Below are 17,222 nucleotides of genomic sequence, written 5' to 3' on the forward strand. Positions count from 1 at the left end.
CTTAATCAATGCTCTCTTTGTAGATCTTCTCTGGCGAGATTACAAGAGATGTCTAACTTTCCTTTTTCTCCAATGTTACTTGAGTTTCATCATTTTTTTTTTAAAGAATCTTTCTTAATCTCTTTTACTAAAGCCTCTAAAAACTAGTTTTCTCATGGCAACCCACTATAGCTTCTACTCTTCATTAGTCATCCAAGTGGCTACTTGTTTTTACCCTAAACCTTACTAAGGGATTATATAAAAAAAGGGCATAAATGGCCATAAAATGATCTGTCTATATTACTTCAGTATACTACAGAGGTAGTCATGGTAATGAAGAGCTAACCTCAGTACCAGCTAAGACATAGGTCAAGTGGCTCCTCTGACATATTCTGTTTGTGTGACAAAGGGCAAGTTTTTTAACCTCAGAAATACTCTGAGGAACTCTCTTAAAACTATAAGCTGCAGGGGCAGCTAAGTGACTCATGGATAGAGCAGCAGCCCAGGAGGACCTAAGTTCAAATATGACCTCAGACATGTAAAAAAATTTACTTAGCTGTGTGACCTTGGCCAAGTCACTTAACCTCATTGCCTTGCCAAAAATAACAAACTTGAAGCTGCAGAGAAGAGGCTTATCTGAATTAGAGGAGTAAAATTCATCATCTGGGACACTTATACATAAATGAATTCACAGAACCAAATCAATCAACCAGCAAGTCTTTATTGAGTGCCAGGAAGGAAGGAAGAAGGTGAAAACAAGTACATATAAAAATACGGAAAGCATAAACAGAATATAAATGGAAAAAAAAAGTAGTTTGGGAGGTGGAGCAGTAATAATTGAATGGCTCAGGAAAGGTCTTAATGGTCAAGAGAACTCAATCAACAAGTATTATTTGTTATATGCCAGACATATAACAAGTTAGGTGATAAAGATAATACCATATATATATATATATATATATATATATACATATATATATATATATATCACTTATTTTACATATCATAGTGCCAGGCACTGTGCTTTTAACTTCACAATTATTATTTCATTTGATCCTCACAACAATTCTGAGAGGTAGTTGCTATTATTATCATTCCTATTTTACAGATGAAGAAACTGAGGCAAATAGGGGTCATCCTGATTCCAGGCCCAGTGTCCCATCCATTTTACCACCTAGCTGTCCAAAGTACAAAGAACGAAACAATCTCTATTCACAATGTTCCAAGAGAAGCAACAATTACAGCATATACGTGTATATATATATATATATATATATAGAGAGAGAGAGAGAGAGAGAGAGAGAGAGAGAGAGAGAGAGTGCATAAATATAAAGTGAATAAATGCAAATATATACATAGTAATTAAATACAAGGTAATTGGAGGATGGAAGCCACTAGCATTTAGATAGATCAAGAAAGTCATTCATGCAGAAAATGGTGCTTGGGTTATATATTTAAGGGTTGCCAAGAGAGGGGAAGGGGGCGGGGAGGGAGGGAGGGAGGGAGGGAGAGAGAGAGAGAGAGAGAGAGAGAGAGAGAGAGAGAGAGAGAGAGAGAGAGAGAGACAGGCAGAAGGAGGGGGGGGGAGAGGAGGAAAGGGAGAGGAACCTAAGACAGAACCTTGGATTCCAACTATAGTTAGAGGTTACCATATAATGAGAAAGAAGAGAGTGAAGGAGCAGTCAGGTAGGTAAGATATTTTCTGGAAAGAAGGGTTATTCATCACCATGATTGCAATGTGATTACTCTCTCAACACATCAACAGAAACAACAAAACTTCCACACACTAAGAAACTATTCATGAATTCCTGGTAGACAAAAAAACACTCACCACCTATAGAATAACCTTTGAATAATAAGGTGATTCTCCAAATTTAGCTAAGCTAGTTCTCAATAGACCCATATCCTCCAAAAGTCTCTCTGGCAAGTTGGCATAATCCTCAAGAATTCAGAGTTTCAAAAAACATTAAATAAGACATATGAGTTGCAATTTATTAAATCACAGAATTTTAAATTTTAGAGATGGAAGACACCAGAGAAGTCTGTGAGTCCAGCTCTCTTATTTCACAGATGAGGAAACTGAGGTTCAGAGCAAGTTAAGTGACTTGCCTAAAATTACAAAGCTCAAAAGTATCTGAGGCAGAATTCAAACCTATGCCTTCCTGAATCCCACCCACCCTCCATTACCCTATGTTACATTGATGTACCAAAAGAGCTAAAGGCCTTCTAACACAAAAGGGAGGAAATGCTATTTAAATCAGGACTGAATTAAAATATAAAAAAAGAAAAAAATAGAGAGATGAATGCCACAAAAAAGGCATTGCATCACAGATTAAAAATGGAACAATTATTCTTATAAAGTCCAGTTTAATTTGAAACCAAAGACACCAGACAGTCTCGCCATCTCCTTAGTCTACCCCTCCAAAGACTTTATTTCAACTACATCACATGAATTTTCTGTCTAATGCATTAACTGGAGCTCTGCTGCACAAAGCATTTCCAGAAATGGGTCTGAGGTCAAAACTTTGTCTACTAAGGAAATTAGGAGGAAATTGTAAGAGATAAAAAACATAGCTTTGGGATCTGGCTTGTCTCCAGCTTTGTTCATTCTATAATATTTTAAGAGGTAGGGAAAAGGAGAAGAAAAAGGAATGCCCTGAGGTAGCTATTGTGTCCATTATTTCACTTAATGTACATACTATGAGCCTATATGATTACCCATTCCTTCCTTTCATTTCTGGATGCATCAGACAAATAGTATTCCAGGCTAATTTATCTGTCCTTCAATTAACTCCACAAATGAAAAAAGACAATGGAACTTTAAGAAATTAAAATTAAGATTTTAGCAGATCATATTATAAGATAATTTTCTAAGTATGTTTGTTTTTTTTAATCCTTCCTGCTAAAAGTAAAATCCTTTCTTTGCAAATAATAGCATCTAATTTGACTGTGAGGTAACTGGTAGAACTGTTATGGCACACACACCTCTAACCACTCCCAGAGGAGTGCAAAGCATTTAAACACTCAAACACACAACCGCGTCTGAGGTATTATAGTATAGATTGAGAAAACAGACCCCCATGATGTCTCCTGAAGGTCACAAAGTGAATCATTGACAGTCAGGATTAAAATTCAAAGATTTTGACTCCCCAGACAACACTAGACCACTTGGCTACAGTGTTTCCCTTGTGGCAGCTCATTTATCAACTACAAATAAATTCCCCATTTTTTTTCCTCAACAAGGACAGTACATTTCAGAGAGGAAGACCGGGCTCTGTCCATTTTAAGATACAGACAATGCAGCAAGTGTTATATAATCAATGGAACTTAGACCAGCAATGGCAAAATAATCGAGAGAGCATTCTTTCCCACCATTCTCCGTGATGTAATTGTATACACTTCTGGCAGAATTTCCTAGCATTACAAACACAGTTTGAATGCTCTGAAGTTTGTCTGAACCCAGACTTTTAAAGAAATGGCATCTATAGCATGACACTGTCAAAGGCAACTTGGATTCTACGTTCAACAGAACCATTTATAAGTAAACAATTCCTCCAATATTATTAATGTAATAGAATATCTGGTGCCATAAATATTAAGTATACAAGGAAATATAGGAACATGCACAAAGTGATACTGGGCAAAATCCAAAGAACCAGATCTGTAGTTTGCATCAATAAACACCAACTTTTAAAAAAAAAAATACTTGTGAACTACCAGAGGTCAAAGATTCTTTTTGCTTTTCTTAGCATCCTTAACTATCCAGGAGGGAAGCTAGGTGAGTGCTAGGTCTGGAGTCAAAAAGACCTGAATTATGTCTGCCCTAGGACATGGACTATCTATGTGACCCTAGGTAAGTTACTTAAACTTCATCTGTCTCAGTTTCTTCAACTGCAAAATGAAAATGAAAATGAAAATACACCTACTTCTCCAGGTTATTGTAAGGATCAAGTGAATTAATTAAGCTTTATAAAGCATCTAGCTTTAATCTGTTTTTCACAGATCATTAAAAAAATAATATAAACTTTACGTAATCCATAAAAATGGTCAAATACAGAATTTTAAAGTATCTAACACTAAAAACATCAAAACAATTAACTTACTTTTTAAAAAGGTTTTTGACATTAGCAGAACTAACAATAATATTGGGCATCCATGTAGCTCAGGATAGGGTGCTGTGCCTGAAGTCTAGAAGACCTGAATTCAAATTTTACCTCAGTTGCTTCCTAGCTGTGTGACCTTGGGCAAGTCATTTAACCCTGGCACAGCATGTGTCTAAAAATGCTTGTTGACTTATTTTTAAAAGAAGGGAAAAAAGAAGCAAAAGTGGCATCAAACAGTTCAAAAATCATTTTCTTTGCTTATTAATTCATTTGACTCTATTATCTTAAAGAGTAAAAGAAGCTTTTTTGCATATTTGATTGTGTTTTTTGAAGCTGGTAATAAAAAAAATTTTTAAATATCTCCCACAGATATAGTTACAAATTTAGTGCAAAAACAAGAATGGGATTAGTTTCAATTCACTAGTTTTAGGACCTAGTGGGCCAACTTAGGTTCTGTGCAAGGTTGACAATTCTTTTTTGACAATTCATTTTTCTACCACTTCAGTGATCAAAAGATGCAAAAATAAACCAAATTATAAGAAATTATTAAGTGACTATCATACTGTTGTTTTTCAATCATGTCTGACTCTTCAAGACCTTATCCAGAATTTTCTAAAAAAAAGATACTAGGGCGGCTAGGTGGCACAGTGGATGGAGCACCGGCCCTGGAGTCAGGAGGACCTGAGTTCAAATCCAGCCTCAGACACTTAATAATTACCTAGCTGTGTGGCCTTGGGCAAGCCACTTTACCCCACTGCTTTGCAAAAAAAACAAAAACAAAAACAAAAAAAAGATACCAGCTCGTTTGTCATTTCTTTCTCCAGTTCAATTTACAAATGAGGAAACTGGGGCAAACAGGGTTAAATGACTTGCTCAAGGTCACACTGCTAGGAATCATCTGAGGTAAAATTTGAACTCAGGTCTTCTAGACTACAGGCAAAGCACCCTATTCACTGAGCTACATGGATACCCAATATCAATTTTAGTTCTGCTGTATTGTTTTGATATTTGCAGTGTTAGATATTTTAAAATTCTCTATTTGACCATTTTTATGTATTACATAAAGTTTTTATTATTATTATTATTATTTTCTTAATTATCTGTGAAAAGCAGTGTAAAACAGTGACAAAGACCTCCTTGCCATTCCAGCAATAAGACCCTCCATTTTCTGGCTGCCAGCATTTTTTCTGGCTCACTTTCCTTCACTCCAACTATTGACTTCCCTGGCCTCCTTTAAGTTCCAGTTAAAATTCTACCTTCTCTACAAGAAGTCTTCCCCTAACCCCTCTTTGCTCCAGTGTCTTCCCTCTTTTAATTATTTCCTATTTATCTTTCCCATACCTTCCTTAGAATATATTTGTTTGCAAACCATCTCTCCCAAGAGTATAAACTCCTTGAGGGTAGGACTGTCTTTTACCTCTTTTTGTATCACCAGTTCTGGTAGCACTTAAAATGTTGATTTATTGATCACCAGTCATAGAGTCAGAGTTTAGGTCAAGCACTACCTCAGATGACAAACTAGCTCTGTAATCATGAGTGAATCTTTTAACCTTGCCGCTTGGAACTAAAATTATAAATTGCCGATTAGGTAACAGTGATAGTAGTCTTGCAAAAAAGAAATCATAGATTCAAGGATTCCCTCCAGGATTCCCCATTTTACATTTTAGAAATGTGGCCATTCAAAGAGTTTAGGTTTGGGGCTCTTCCTAGATCGCTAGAGTTGAAGTCGGAAGATCAGGGCTCAAGTCCTCAACTCTGATTAATTGTTACCTCAGTCCATGACATGAGGAGAGTTAAATAATTTTCTGGCTCTAGTTTCTACATATACTCATTGCTACTGTTAATTTAAACCCAAACTTATATTTCCATCCAGGATTACTTTTCTATATTAGTCAATAAAATATGAATTTAAAACCAAAAAACATTTCATTTGCAGTAGATAGAATACTGGACCTGCAGTCTCAAAAGACCTGGGTTCAAATCTGTCCTCAGACATTTACCAGCTATGTGACCCTAGGCAAATCAATTACAGTCAATATAGTTTCTTCAACTGTAAAGTTGATAAAATAATAGCATCCACTTCCCTCATTTTTGAGGATCAAATGAAATATTTATAAAAATTAGCAAACTGACTGGCACACAGTAGACACCTTTTAAATTCTTATTTCCTTCTCATTCCCCTTTTATAAATGGTTTCTTTGGTCAAAACCAATCTTCAACTAGTGAAAAGATAGTAATTTATTTTTTTATTTCTTTTTATTTCTTTTTAGGATTTTTTGCAAGTCAAACAGGGTTAAGTGGCTTGCCCAAGGCCACACAACTAGGTAATTATTAAGTGTCTAAGGCCAGATTTGAACGCAGGTACTCCTGACTCCAGGGCAGGTGCTCTATCCACTCCGCCACCTAGCTGCCCCCTGTGATTTATTTTTGAAAGCGGGGAAAAAAAAAATAAAATCCTAAGGGTTTTTTTTTTTCAAAATATTTCCATTTGTAGATGAGAGAGAGTGAAAGTATATGTTTATGTATATTTTGTGTTTAAAACAAAATTAACTAACCAATGCACATAGAAGATCCACCGCCTCCAATACAAGTTCCTGGTGTCCAATTCGAGTGACACCCAATTCCTCGAGATCCTGGTGGGAAATTTGCAAGAGCTGTTCACCATTTATCTTCTCCCGTTCAAATTTATGGACATACTGCTGGAGGCAATCATCCAAGCCTATCAAAAGAAACAGAAACATTAGAGTCTCTTCATTCACATTTCTATACTAATAAATCAAGCTAATGATCACTAATCACACCATTGCCATTCTAAATTTTTACCTGTTTGACACACTCATTCTCTGAAACTTTCTGAGGAAAAAACCTTGTTCAAAAGAAGGTGGTTGGAAATTGGCTTTTGAAAACTGAATGGAAGGGACAAGATCATTTGAATCTTAGATATAGATCAGGAAAGGACCTCAGAGATTATCTAAATAAATCCCCAACCCATTTCCCCCATCTTGTTTTATAGAAAATGAAGCTAATTAGTGGACTTATCCAAGGGTCACCCCTAGGTTAAAAATGACAAAGGTAGCTAGGTAGTACAGTGGAAAAGCACTGGACATAGAATCAGGAAGACCCGAGTTCAAATCCAGTTTCAGACACATACTAGCTGTAAGTCATTTAACCTGCTGTTACAGTTTACTTAGATATAAAATGGGAATAATAATAGCACCTTCTTCCTGGGGTTGTTGTTGTGATCAAATGATATTTGTTAAGCATTTTGCAAAACCTATTCTTTGTAATTGCTATTATTATCATTATTAAAGACAAAATTCAAATCCATGTCCCCTGACCCTCTTCCACAATCACATTCGAAATAAAACATCAGATTAGTTAGAAATAAGTTATCAAGTATTATCTATGCTATGATACAATGGAAAGCAAAAGAAATTCTGTTCTCAAGGAATTCATAATCTAAAGGGGGAGACAACAATCAGTTATATGAAAACAAGATATATGCTTCATAAATCGGAGAAGATCACAAAGGGAAGGAACTAGCTTTCAGAAAGGTCAAGAAAGGTTTCTTGTAGAAGATGGAATTTTGGTTAAGATTCCAAAGGAGCCAGGGAGAAACCAAGATGTAGAGATGAGTAAAGGGAACATTCCAAGGGGTTGGGGGGGGGGGGGTGGCAAGGAGAGAAAGAGAGAAAAGGTAATTTCTCATGGAAGGAATTGGAAGGAGTCAAATGCATAAGCCTCCCAAAAGTAATAAAACCACACATATTCCCAACTCTAGCTACTTATAAAGCCACATTATTTAATTTAAGGGAATTTTAACTCTAGCACAAGACCGAATAGCATAGTGGATAGGGATCTGTCCTTGGGGTCAACAAAACTTGATTTCAAATCCTACTTGGGTTACTCACTTGTGCTAAGAGCAGAAAAAAAAAGTCATTTAGTCTCCCAAACCCTCTTATATTTGTGAAGAAAGTACTTTGGAAACTTCAAAGCAAGCACAAGATATTAGGAGCTCTGTTTTCCAGAGCTAAGGTAGTGAGAAGCTGTGCCCAGAGTATAACATAATAACAATCCTTTGCATTCACCCTCTGGCAAGTTCATATAATGACTGTATTGCTCTGACCAGTACCAGGTGTTCTCTGAGCTCCTTTAAGTATCCAAATTCCGGTCATAAAGTCCTGCTATGAATCAAACTTGTCTTACTATTGCTGTTACCTCTCATTAACAGGGCTACAGCTCATTCTGTAACCATTGGTATCATGCTGCCTCTGGTACCCCCACCAGGGGCAGGACCCAGGCACATGTTTGCAAGCTGTTTCCCTCATTTTGAAATTAAACTTCTAGTTGATTCCTGACTGTCCTGTTTCTAGCCTGCTCTGTTAGACTCCAGTCACCCCTAGATTAGAAGCCAGTTCAGTCTGGTTAACAATAAATGGAAAATGTGATTATTTGATCCTCTTTCCTCAATTGAAAAATAAGGTGGGGTGGGAGGATGGACTTAATGTTTTCTCAAATTATTATTAGATCTAACAATCCTTACCAAAAAAAAAAAGGCCCAAGAACTGTCCATTTTCCTTATAAAGAATGTTACAACTCATATATATTTCTTGCAATATAAAACTTACTGACTGGAAGGGCTAAGAAATCTTTTTGGTATGTTGGATATTCTCCAAATTCACTTGTTGAAATAAGTTCTGACCAAGTTAGACAAGGTGAAATATTGTTTGTACAAAATAAATGTCAATAGAACTGTGTCTTAAAAGCTCATCACCAACATGGAAGTGGCCTATAAAAATTCTTGTATTATCTTCCTAAGTAGCCCTTCACTTATATAATTCTTTCAAAGAAAAATAGCTGTAAAAGAAGAATTATAAAATATAATATTAGCAGAAGATCTAAGAGTATATACTCAAACTTATATTTCTGACAGAGGAGAAATGGAATCTGTAAAGAAATTTTCCAATGATCACATAAAAAAAAATTTTAATTCAGAACAAATAACAATGGTTATTAGAAATAGTACTAGAAACAATACAGGTTTCTAGGGGCGGCTAGGTGGCGCAGTGGAGGGGCGGCTAGGTGGCGCAGTGGATAGAGCACTGGCCTTGGAGTCAGGAGTACCTGAGTTCAATTGTGGCCTCAGACACTTAATAATTACCTAGCTGTGTGGCCTTGGGCAAGCCACTTAACCCCATTGCCTTGAAAAATCTAAAAAAAAAAAAAAGTAAAAAAAATACAGGTTTCTTTCATATCCTTATTACTAAATGTGATTATAATCATAGTTTGAAGTTACTTCGAGAAGATTCCAACTAATTTTTTAGAATGGAAACGAAATTGTTAACTATTCCAGCATTTTTGCCAAGATAACTCCAATTGGGTCAGTCATAAAGAGTCAGAAATTACTGAACAACAATTTTGTAAAAGAAACAAAGGTATAAGGAGGGGGAAATGTTTTTTTCCAAAGTCAGATAGGTTACTTCATGACAGACTTAAAAGAATCAAAGTTTACAATTTTTTAATGATACCACATATTCACTATTAAAAAAAAAATCAACTAGAATTTTATGAATATCTTAGATGTACTTTTGTGGTAGCAACAAAGGAAGCAAAGAACAGGAGATAAAAACAAAATCAATAAGTATTTAATGAGTACTTAATTTTAAATGATCTTGTTAGTTTTGTAGCAAGAAAACTGAATTTTCCTAAATGAGAGAAAATTACTTAATCTTTATAATTCTTTTTTTGTTTGTTTTTTTAGTTTTTGCAAGGAAATGGGGTTAAGTGTCTTGCCCAAGGTCACACAGCTAGATAATTATTAAGTGTCTGAGGCCACAATTGAACTCAGGTACTCCTGACTCCAAGGCCAGTGCTCTATCCACTGCGCCACCTAGCCACCCCTAAAATCCTTATAATTCTTTAGCTAAAGATACAGGGACAGTTTTACACTGAAATGGAAATACCTTTGAAATTTTTTTGGAGAAAAAAAATAAAATCAATTTTACTACATTTTACAAGAAATAGCAAGTCTGAAAACTACTGAATTCCCATTCTTGCATTCCCTATTCATTGAGTAAAGAAAAAAACAAATTATGGTACACAATGGAATATTTCTGCCTCATAAGAAACAATGGAAACAATGAAAAGGAAGAATTTGGAGAAGAATGGGAAGATTTATATCAACAACTGCAGTTAAAAAAGTCGATCCATGAAAGTAATAAGCTCAATGACTGCAATGATGTAAACAAAATTAACAAAAAAATATCATATTAATTTTACACACACACACACACACACACACACACACACACACACACAGAAACACTTACAGGAGCACACATATACCCTCCTCTCTACTGAGATGGGTGAGGAGCACCGTATAATTCTATCAGACAAGGTGGTATAATACATAGTTCAAAATAGGCACTTAATAAGAAGAACTTAACAGTTATAGGGTCATGATGTATTTGCAGGCTCTTAGAGCTCACCTTTGGGAAGTATACCTTACTGAGATCACAGCAAATCATCACATTCCTGTTATCATTTATCATTGCCAATCCAGATGAATGACAAATTTGGGAGTCTGCAATATCACCAGTTCCTCCCTCACAAATTTCTTCAGTGAAACTTATGGGACTGTGGAGTTTATAAGTTATACACCTACAAATAAATCACCTGATAATGGTTTCCCACTTGAGTAACTACCGATAAGTTCAGTTAACAAAACATGGTGATATAAACTCTTTGATGTTCAGTTTCTTTCCAGACTCAAAGTTACAGAAGGTCATTCCACACAAAGTGAAACTCAAGTTAAATGATAAGCAAGAATGACAGTTTGTTGGTTTTTTTGAAAATGGATCTCTAGCCCTTGATAGATAGCATTCTTATTTTTTAATTGAAATCCAGTTTCAACTTGGTTATTATTAAGCCAAAAAAAAGGCCAACTTACAGGAAAATTAGGGGGAAATTGCAATAAATACACTGAGTGAAATACCTGGAGTTTTTCCTCTTCCTTAATTTATAAAGCTGACATCAAATAACTAACTAGGCCACAACCAGACAACAGATCTGCCCCCTAACAAACTGGAAAATAGTATCCAGACTCCAACCTCTTCAACCTTCAGTTGTCTGGTATGTGAAGCGCATGGAACTATGACATAGCTAAGCCTCAGCCTATCAGATGTTCTTTAGAGTCTATTCTTCTATAACCCATAGAGTAGGCCTACAACCTTGGGATCCTATTTCACATCTTGCACCTGAATTTCAAAGCCTTATCTATTTTCCCACCAGTCTATAGAAAACTTTTGACTGATTTTTTTTTTAACTGAGGGTACTCCTCCTACCCAACTTAGATATTTTATGACCCATTGTGGCAACAATAAATAGAAGCAAATGACTCCCCCTAGACATCTGTCTCATCAAATCCCTTTGCATTTTTTAAGACTTTAGAACATGGGTTTTCTATTTTTAGAAGTTTCTGATAATCACATGAGGAAAGTCAACTCTTGATTCTCTCTGCTTAAGCAAGCATTAAAGGACACAGATAAAACCCAAAACTCACTGATATTTGACTTTGGGGTGTGTTTTATTTCTTTATAATTCAAACATGTCAGTTGTTATGGAAAACCCATAATATTTATAACCATATAATCAAGCCACATTGTAAAGATACAACTGAAGAAGAAAGCTTTGCCAACTCTTCCTCTCACCTCCCATAGCTCCCTGTGATTCCCTCCATTCTTGGGAATGAATGAATAGGATTATCTCTGATATTGAGACTCAAATCTCTTCCCTTAGCATTCCATAGCAATCTGTCTAAATAAGAATAAATATAAGTAAAATAATATATGTGTGTGTGTGAGTTAAGTTTTTAATTATTCAGAGAATAAACTAATTTAAGAATGGGGAAAACAAGATTTATTCCAATCAGAGCATTTTCTTGATTATTGAGTTTTACTGTAGTTGATAAGTTTAACTGGGGAGAAGGTAAGAGAAAAACTGATTTTCATATCAGCAAACCTGCCTTCCAGTTATGATATTCAAACTGCATGACTGAGTGTGGACAAGTCATTTTAACCCCTTAGGTCTCAGTTTCCTTCTCCATCTGGAAATAATACTTCTACTTCCTATGTTGTGGACTCTAAACCATAGAATATTTTTTTACATACAACTTACATATATATTGATTTACATGCAATTTCTGAATTTCATATGTTTTATATATTACATATTCATAAATTTATTATATATATAAATTTTATTTACAATTTGTTGCTATGAAGTTATGTATCATAAGCTCTACTAGACTTTGTGGATAACCTATGCTAAAATGGCATGGGCTCTAACTTCCTATGGTAGCTATTAGATCAGTCAGTCAAAAAAAATTTATTAAAGACTTACTATGTGTTAAGACACTGTGCTAAGGGGCCATATACTATGATAAATCTGTGTTTTGATTACAAAATGCCTGTTAAGAACACAGGTTATAAAAGAATATTACATCATTTACCCAGGAAGAACATGAGGAATGTCTATAAGCAAATACAGTGACATTACATACCTACAGTGTAAAAGACAGTTGAGAAGCTTGTTTCCAAGATAAAAAAGAAAGTAAGACCTGATCATTATTCTGGAAAACAAGAGACAAAAGCTGAATTGAGCTGGGTGTGATTCCAGTAAGTAGCAAGGAACGGTCACAGAGGTAATCAATACCTTTTACCTTATAATACTTAATTGCTAAAAGTGAATTGGCTGCAGACCCACAGAGGAGGCTGGGGAATAATGTAATCTTTATTTTCTGCCCACACTTTGTTTTATTATGGAAATCTTTAATTTACCTTTTAAAAGTGAATTTACTTAATTCCTATTTTGAATTTCTGAAGCAGCCCTGCAGAGTGAAGTGTAGAAGTCTATTTTCTCTAGCTTTTTTGAGGTCAAAGACAGTTTTACTTCCACATGAATGCAGTACAACTTATCCTTTGAAGTCAATTACTAGATATAAAAACAAAGCATGAACCTACCTCCTTATATCTTACCTAAAAACTCACCCTTGGACAGATCACATAGGTAAGAATAATTATGAAATTAATTAGCTGTACCTTCACTGACATTTATAGTTTCAAGACTCATAATATATCAAAGTAAGACCTTTCTTGATTACAGTTATGAACAGGTGAGGATGTTGGCTGAACCTGAAGCTCCCTTATAGAAAGTAGAGTCTGACTCCTTGCAATTTTACTGAGTTTTTTTATAACCCATTAATTTCAACTTGGTTTACTGAGATTTTTCTCCTATAGGCAACAGCCAAGAAACCACATCACATTTGGATTAAGAACAATGCCCTTCAAGGGCACGTCCTAGGAGGAGTGGAATTCACTCCAAATCGCCCACAACTTCCTCTACAATGGCATACAATGATCACAACTATTGAGAATGTTTCTGATAAGAAACAGTGATTTTTCAAATCAACAAAGATATGGAATAAGTGAATGCATTCTTTCTTACTATTGCAGTAAAGTTGACTCTTCCGGTTTTCTGACTTCTGGAAAAGAATCATCTAAAAGCCACAACCTTGTTTGATGCCACCTTCCAAGCTAGTTTTTGGTTTGCATTGTTTTTTACATTGCATTAGTGAATAAAACATAACTTGAAATATAACTTCAAAATAGCATGAAAGATGTTGTCTGGTCAGGATAAATTAAAGAAGTAAAAATAGTAGGGAAAAAACTACAAACAGCCCAAGGACTCAAATAATCAAAAGCATAGAAATCAGAAACAGTTTGGCCCTCACAAGAAGTTTCTGAATTTCAAGTAATGCATCCCAGCTGAAACTTCAGTGAAGAAACAAAGACTGCCAAAGCCATCATGCTTTCTACTTTTTGTATCTTCTGAATGGCTTTGAATTTCTTTAAAAAATGACTCAATTTTCCTCTACCTGAAAAGATATCACAGGGGCTAATAACTAAGGGATGGAAAAAACCAAAATGCTCTGGTGTTTGCACCTGAACTGTATCTTTCTCTAGCACAGTAGCGATGGGCAACTGAGACCACCCTGGATTTATCATTGACAGTCTGAAAGGGACACTGGAAAGTCTTTCATAGCCTCTTTATCATTTCTGGTTGGCCATGGCATCAGTTCCAATATCAGCAAAGTATTTGAAATTCGAGATTCTCATGCTTTCTTGATAAATATGGCATTTGATAGACAGTTTTTTTTTAATGGATCAATGGACACCAGTATTAACTTGAACCTCCCAAAGTTACCACTGAGAAGTTCCACATGACTTTCCTGGGTTTGGTGATACTAACTGCTTTGGTATTCCACCTCCTTCTTCCAGTCAGCTTCAGACTGGGAGGATACCTACCCATTACTGCATGATCTCTCCCATTCCTCTTACAATTATAATGAAAACCTCAGAGGAAAGGATTTTTAAGTCTATTATCACAGTCATAGAATCATACCATAATATCAATCAACTCACATAAATGGTAACAAGTAGCAAGTGTGACAAGAGAGAATAATGGCAAATCTACAAAGGGTCCACTGTACAGCAGTGAGTAGAAATTCAATAAAGCTGGATCCTAGACTTGGCTCAGCTACCAACTTCCCATTGTGACTCAGAATAAATCACTTTCCTTATGGTTCATTTCTTCCATCTATAAAGTAAACAAGCATACCTACCTACCTAATTCTTATAACAATATGATTAAGGAATTAAACTGGAATTGCATTCCAGTAGAATGTAAGTTCATTGAAGGCAAGGATTATGTTTTATCCTGGTGTCCCTAGTTCCTAATACAGTGCCTTGCATAAAGGAGTTGGATAAATGATTGTTGAATGAATACTAAGATACTTACAAATTTTATTGAGTTACTTCCAAGCAAGATATACATAACATGATAATATTTATAATGCCTTTTACTATTTCACATTTCAAAATATACATCCAAAAACATAAATTTCTGGGAGATGGAAGGACTAGTAAGTGACCTGTAAGTCTGCTGCTGTAAAATGCTGATTTGGGAGCTCTCTTATATAATGCTCTGGAATCTATCACTGGCCCTGTGATGATGAGTATTTTAATTATTAGGATTAAGGGACAGAAGGCTGCGAGGAGCCATTTGCAAAGGGAATAGCTGAGTGAAGACAAAAAGAATGTGACTAGCTACAAACAGTTGTTCTTAATCTGGAGTCTATGAATTGAGTTTTTGTTTTGCTTTGTTTTATTATGTGTGTATGCATTTAAATACTTTTGTAATATTATGTATTTTATTTCATGCATTCAAAAACATTTTGGAAAGAGGTCCATAGACTTCATCAAACTGCCAGTGAAGTGTGCAAACTAGAATGTCAATCTGAATCAAATACCTTGATTTGTACATGAATTGGATTTAAGTGAGGTTGAGTTGTGCAAAGTCATCAGTCTCACTCTGTCTTCCAGAATCATCAAAATATAGTGGCAAGACAAAAATCAAGATGACTGGTGATAGCCCCACATTCACTGGATGACTTTGGTGTCTTTGATGTCTGATCAAGTTCTAAAAGATTCAGCTGCCTTCATGGCCACTAGAACAAAGTGTTGTCATCCACCTATTCTGACAGCAGAAGTCTTCACATGTTTCAGGTAGACATTCCCCTCACTCATCAATGCGTTTGAGGCCTTTTGGTTACCCTGAACCTAGTACCGGAGTGTGGTGGCTGTACATGCTACAGTTTCTATTATGCTTCATATCTATTAAATCTCAAGTTTATATTTGCATTCCAAAATTAAAAAAAAACAACTTCACAAGTACAAGATGAAGGTGTGACTAGACAACAGTTCATCTGAAAAAGACAGGGATTTAGTGAACTCCAAGCTCATGACAAACCCCCAAAATGCTAATGAATTTTTAGTCTGAAATAAGAGGTGTTGTATGCTGAACATGAAGTAATCACTGTTCTACTGGACTCTTAGCCCACATCTCAGTTTTGAACCATTTAAATGTCCCATTTTCAAAAGGATACTGATAACATGCAGTGGGGTTCTGTGGATGAAGAGGGTGGCAAAAAAGTTCAAAGCTAGACCCTTTAAAGAATGATCAAGGGAACTGGGAATCTTTGACTTGCAGAAGAGGAAACTTAAAAATGACATGACAGAAGAGAGATCACACTTGTTAGGAGCAGTAACAAAGGGAAAAGCTAAGAATAATGGGTAAAAGTCAGAGAGGCATATGCCCACATGATATATATATGGAAAAACTTCCTGCAAAATCTACCCCAAAATATGATTAGTTGCCTCAGGAGGTAGTGGGATGGCCTCACTACAAGAATACAAGATAATCTAGACAAGAATTTGTTGGACTGTTTTAAAGGAGATCATTATTTAGGAATGGGCTGAATTTGAGTATTTCTGATGTCTATTCCTATATTATGATTCTATAATTTTACTTTGCTTTCATGTTAAAATTATGAGATATCAGCAAACAGACTCCCCCCCACCTCAATAAGACTAGCGAATACTGGACTGAGTCCTTGGGCAAGACAGTACATTCTGGGCTTCAGTTTTCTTGTTTATAAAATGAGGTTAGACCTCTAAGGTGTCTTCCAGGTTTATAAGATATCAAAACCCAAGGCAATATGTTATATAGCTGGATAGCTATCTTGTCACTTGGATAGAGCACTGGCCTTGGAGACAGGCAGTGGGAAGTTCGAATTCAGTCTCAAAAACTTGCCACTTACTAGCTGTGTATCCTTGGGCAAGTCACTTAACTGATTTATATCTGGCCACTAACCCAACTGGTTCTGGAGGAACTGATTGTGGGTCACAGAATTTAGGTTTGAATTCTTCCTGACTATTACTACCTTTGTTACCTCAAGCAGATCACTTTGCCTCTTTGGGCCTCAATTTCCCCAATTATAAAAAGAGGAAGGTTAAATAAGAAGGCCTTTTAGGTCACTTCCAGCTCTAGATCTCTGATACTTGGTGGGGCAGGGGCACAGAGACTAAATTAGGATTTAAAGATTTATGTCATTCACAGGGATCTCCCATCCTGAATGCCAGCCTATTTCCTCGTTAAATTGAAATATTTAAGAAGAAAATAATACTTTCAGGGAAATTTAAGCTTTTACTTTCTTAGATTAAGTAAACTTAAGAGCCTCTA

The 17,222-nt window shown here is 35.7% G+C and overlaps 1 protein-coding gene across 1 annotated transcript in view; it reads right to left on the reverse strand.

Moving 5' to 3' along the window:
* The window catches only part of CNKSR3 (CNKSR family member 3), a 102,273-nt gene that overhangs the window by 43,009 nt on the left and 42,042 nt on the right, over positions 1-17,222 (reverse strand). Inside the window, exon 2 of the mRNA XM_074187866.1 lies at positions 6,638-6,801. Coding sequence (XP_074043967.1) covers positions 6,638-6,801 — 164 coding nt within the window. The remainder of the gene's footprint in view (positions 1-6,637; positions 6,802-17,222) is intronic.

This window comes from Macrotis lagotis, chromosome 5 (assembly GCF_037893015.1).
Source record: "Macrotis lagotis isolate mMagLag1 chromosome 5, bilby.v1.9.chrom.fasta, whole genome shotgun sequence".
NCBI lineage: Eukaryota > Metazoa > Chordata > Mammalia > Peramelemorphia > Peramelidae > Macrotis > Macrotis lagotis.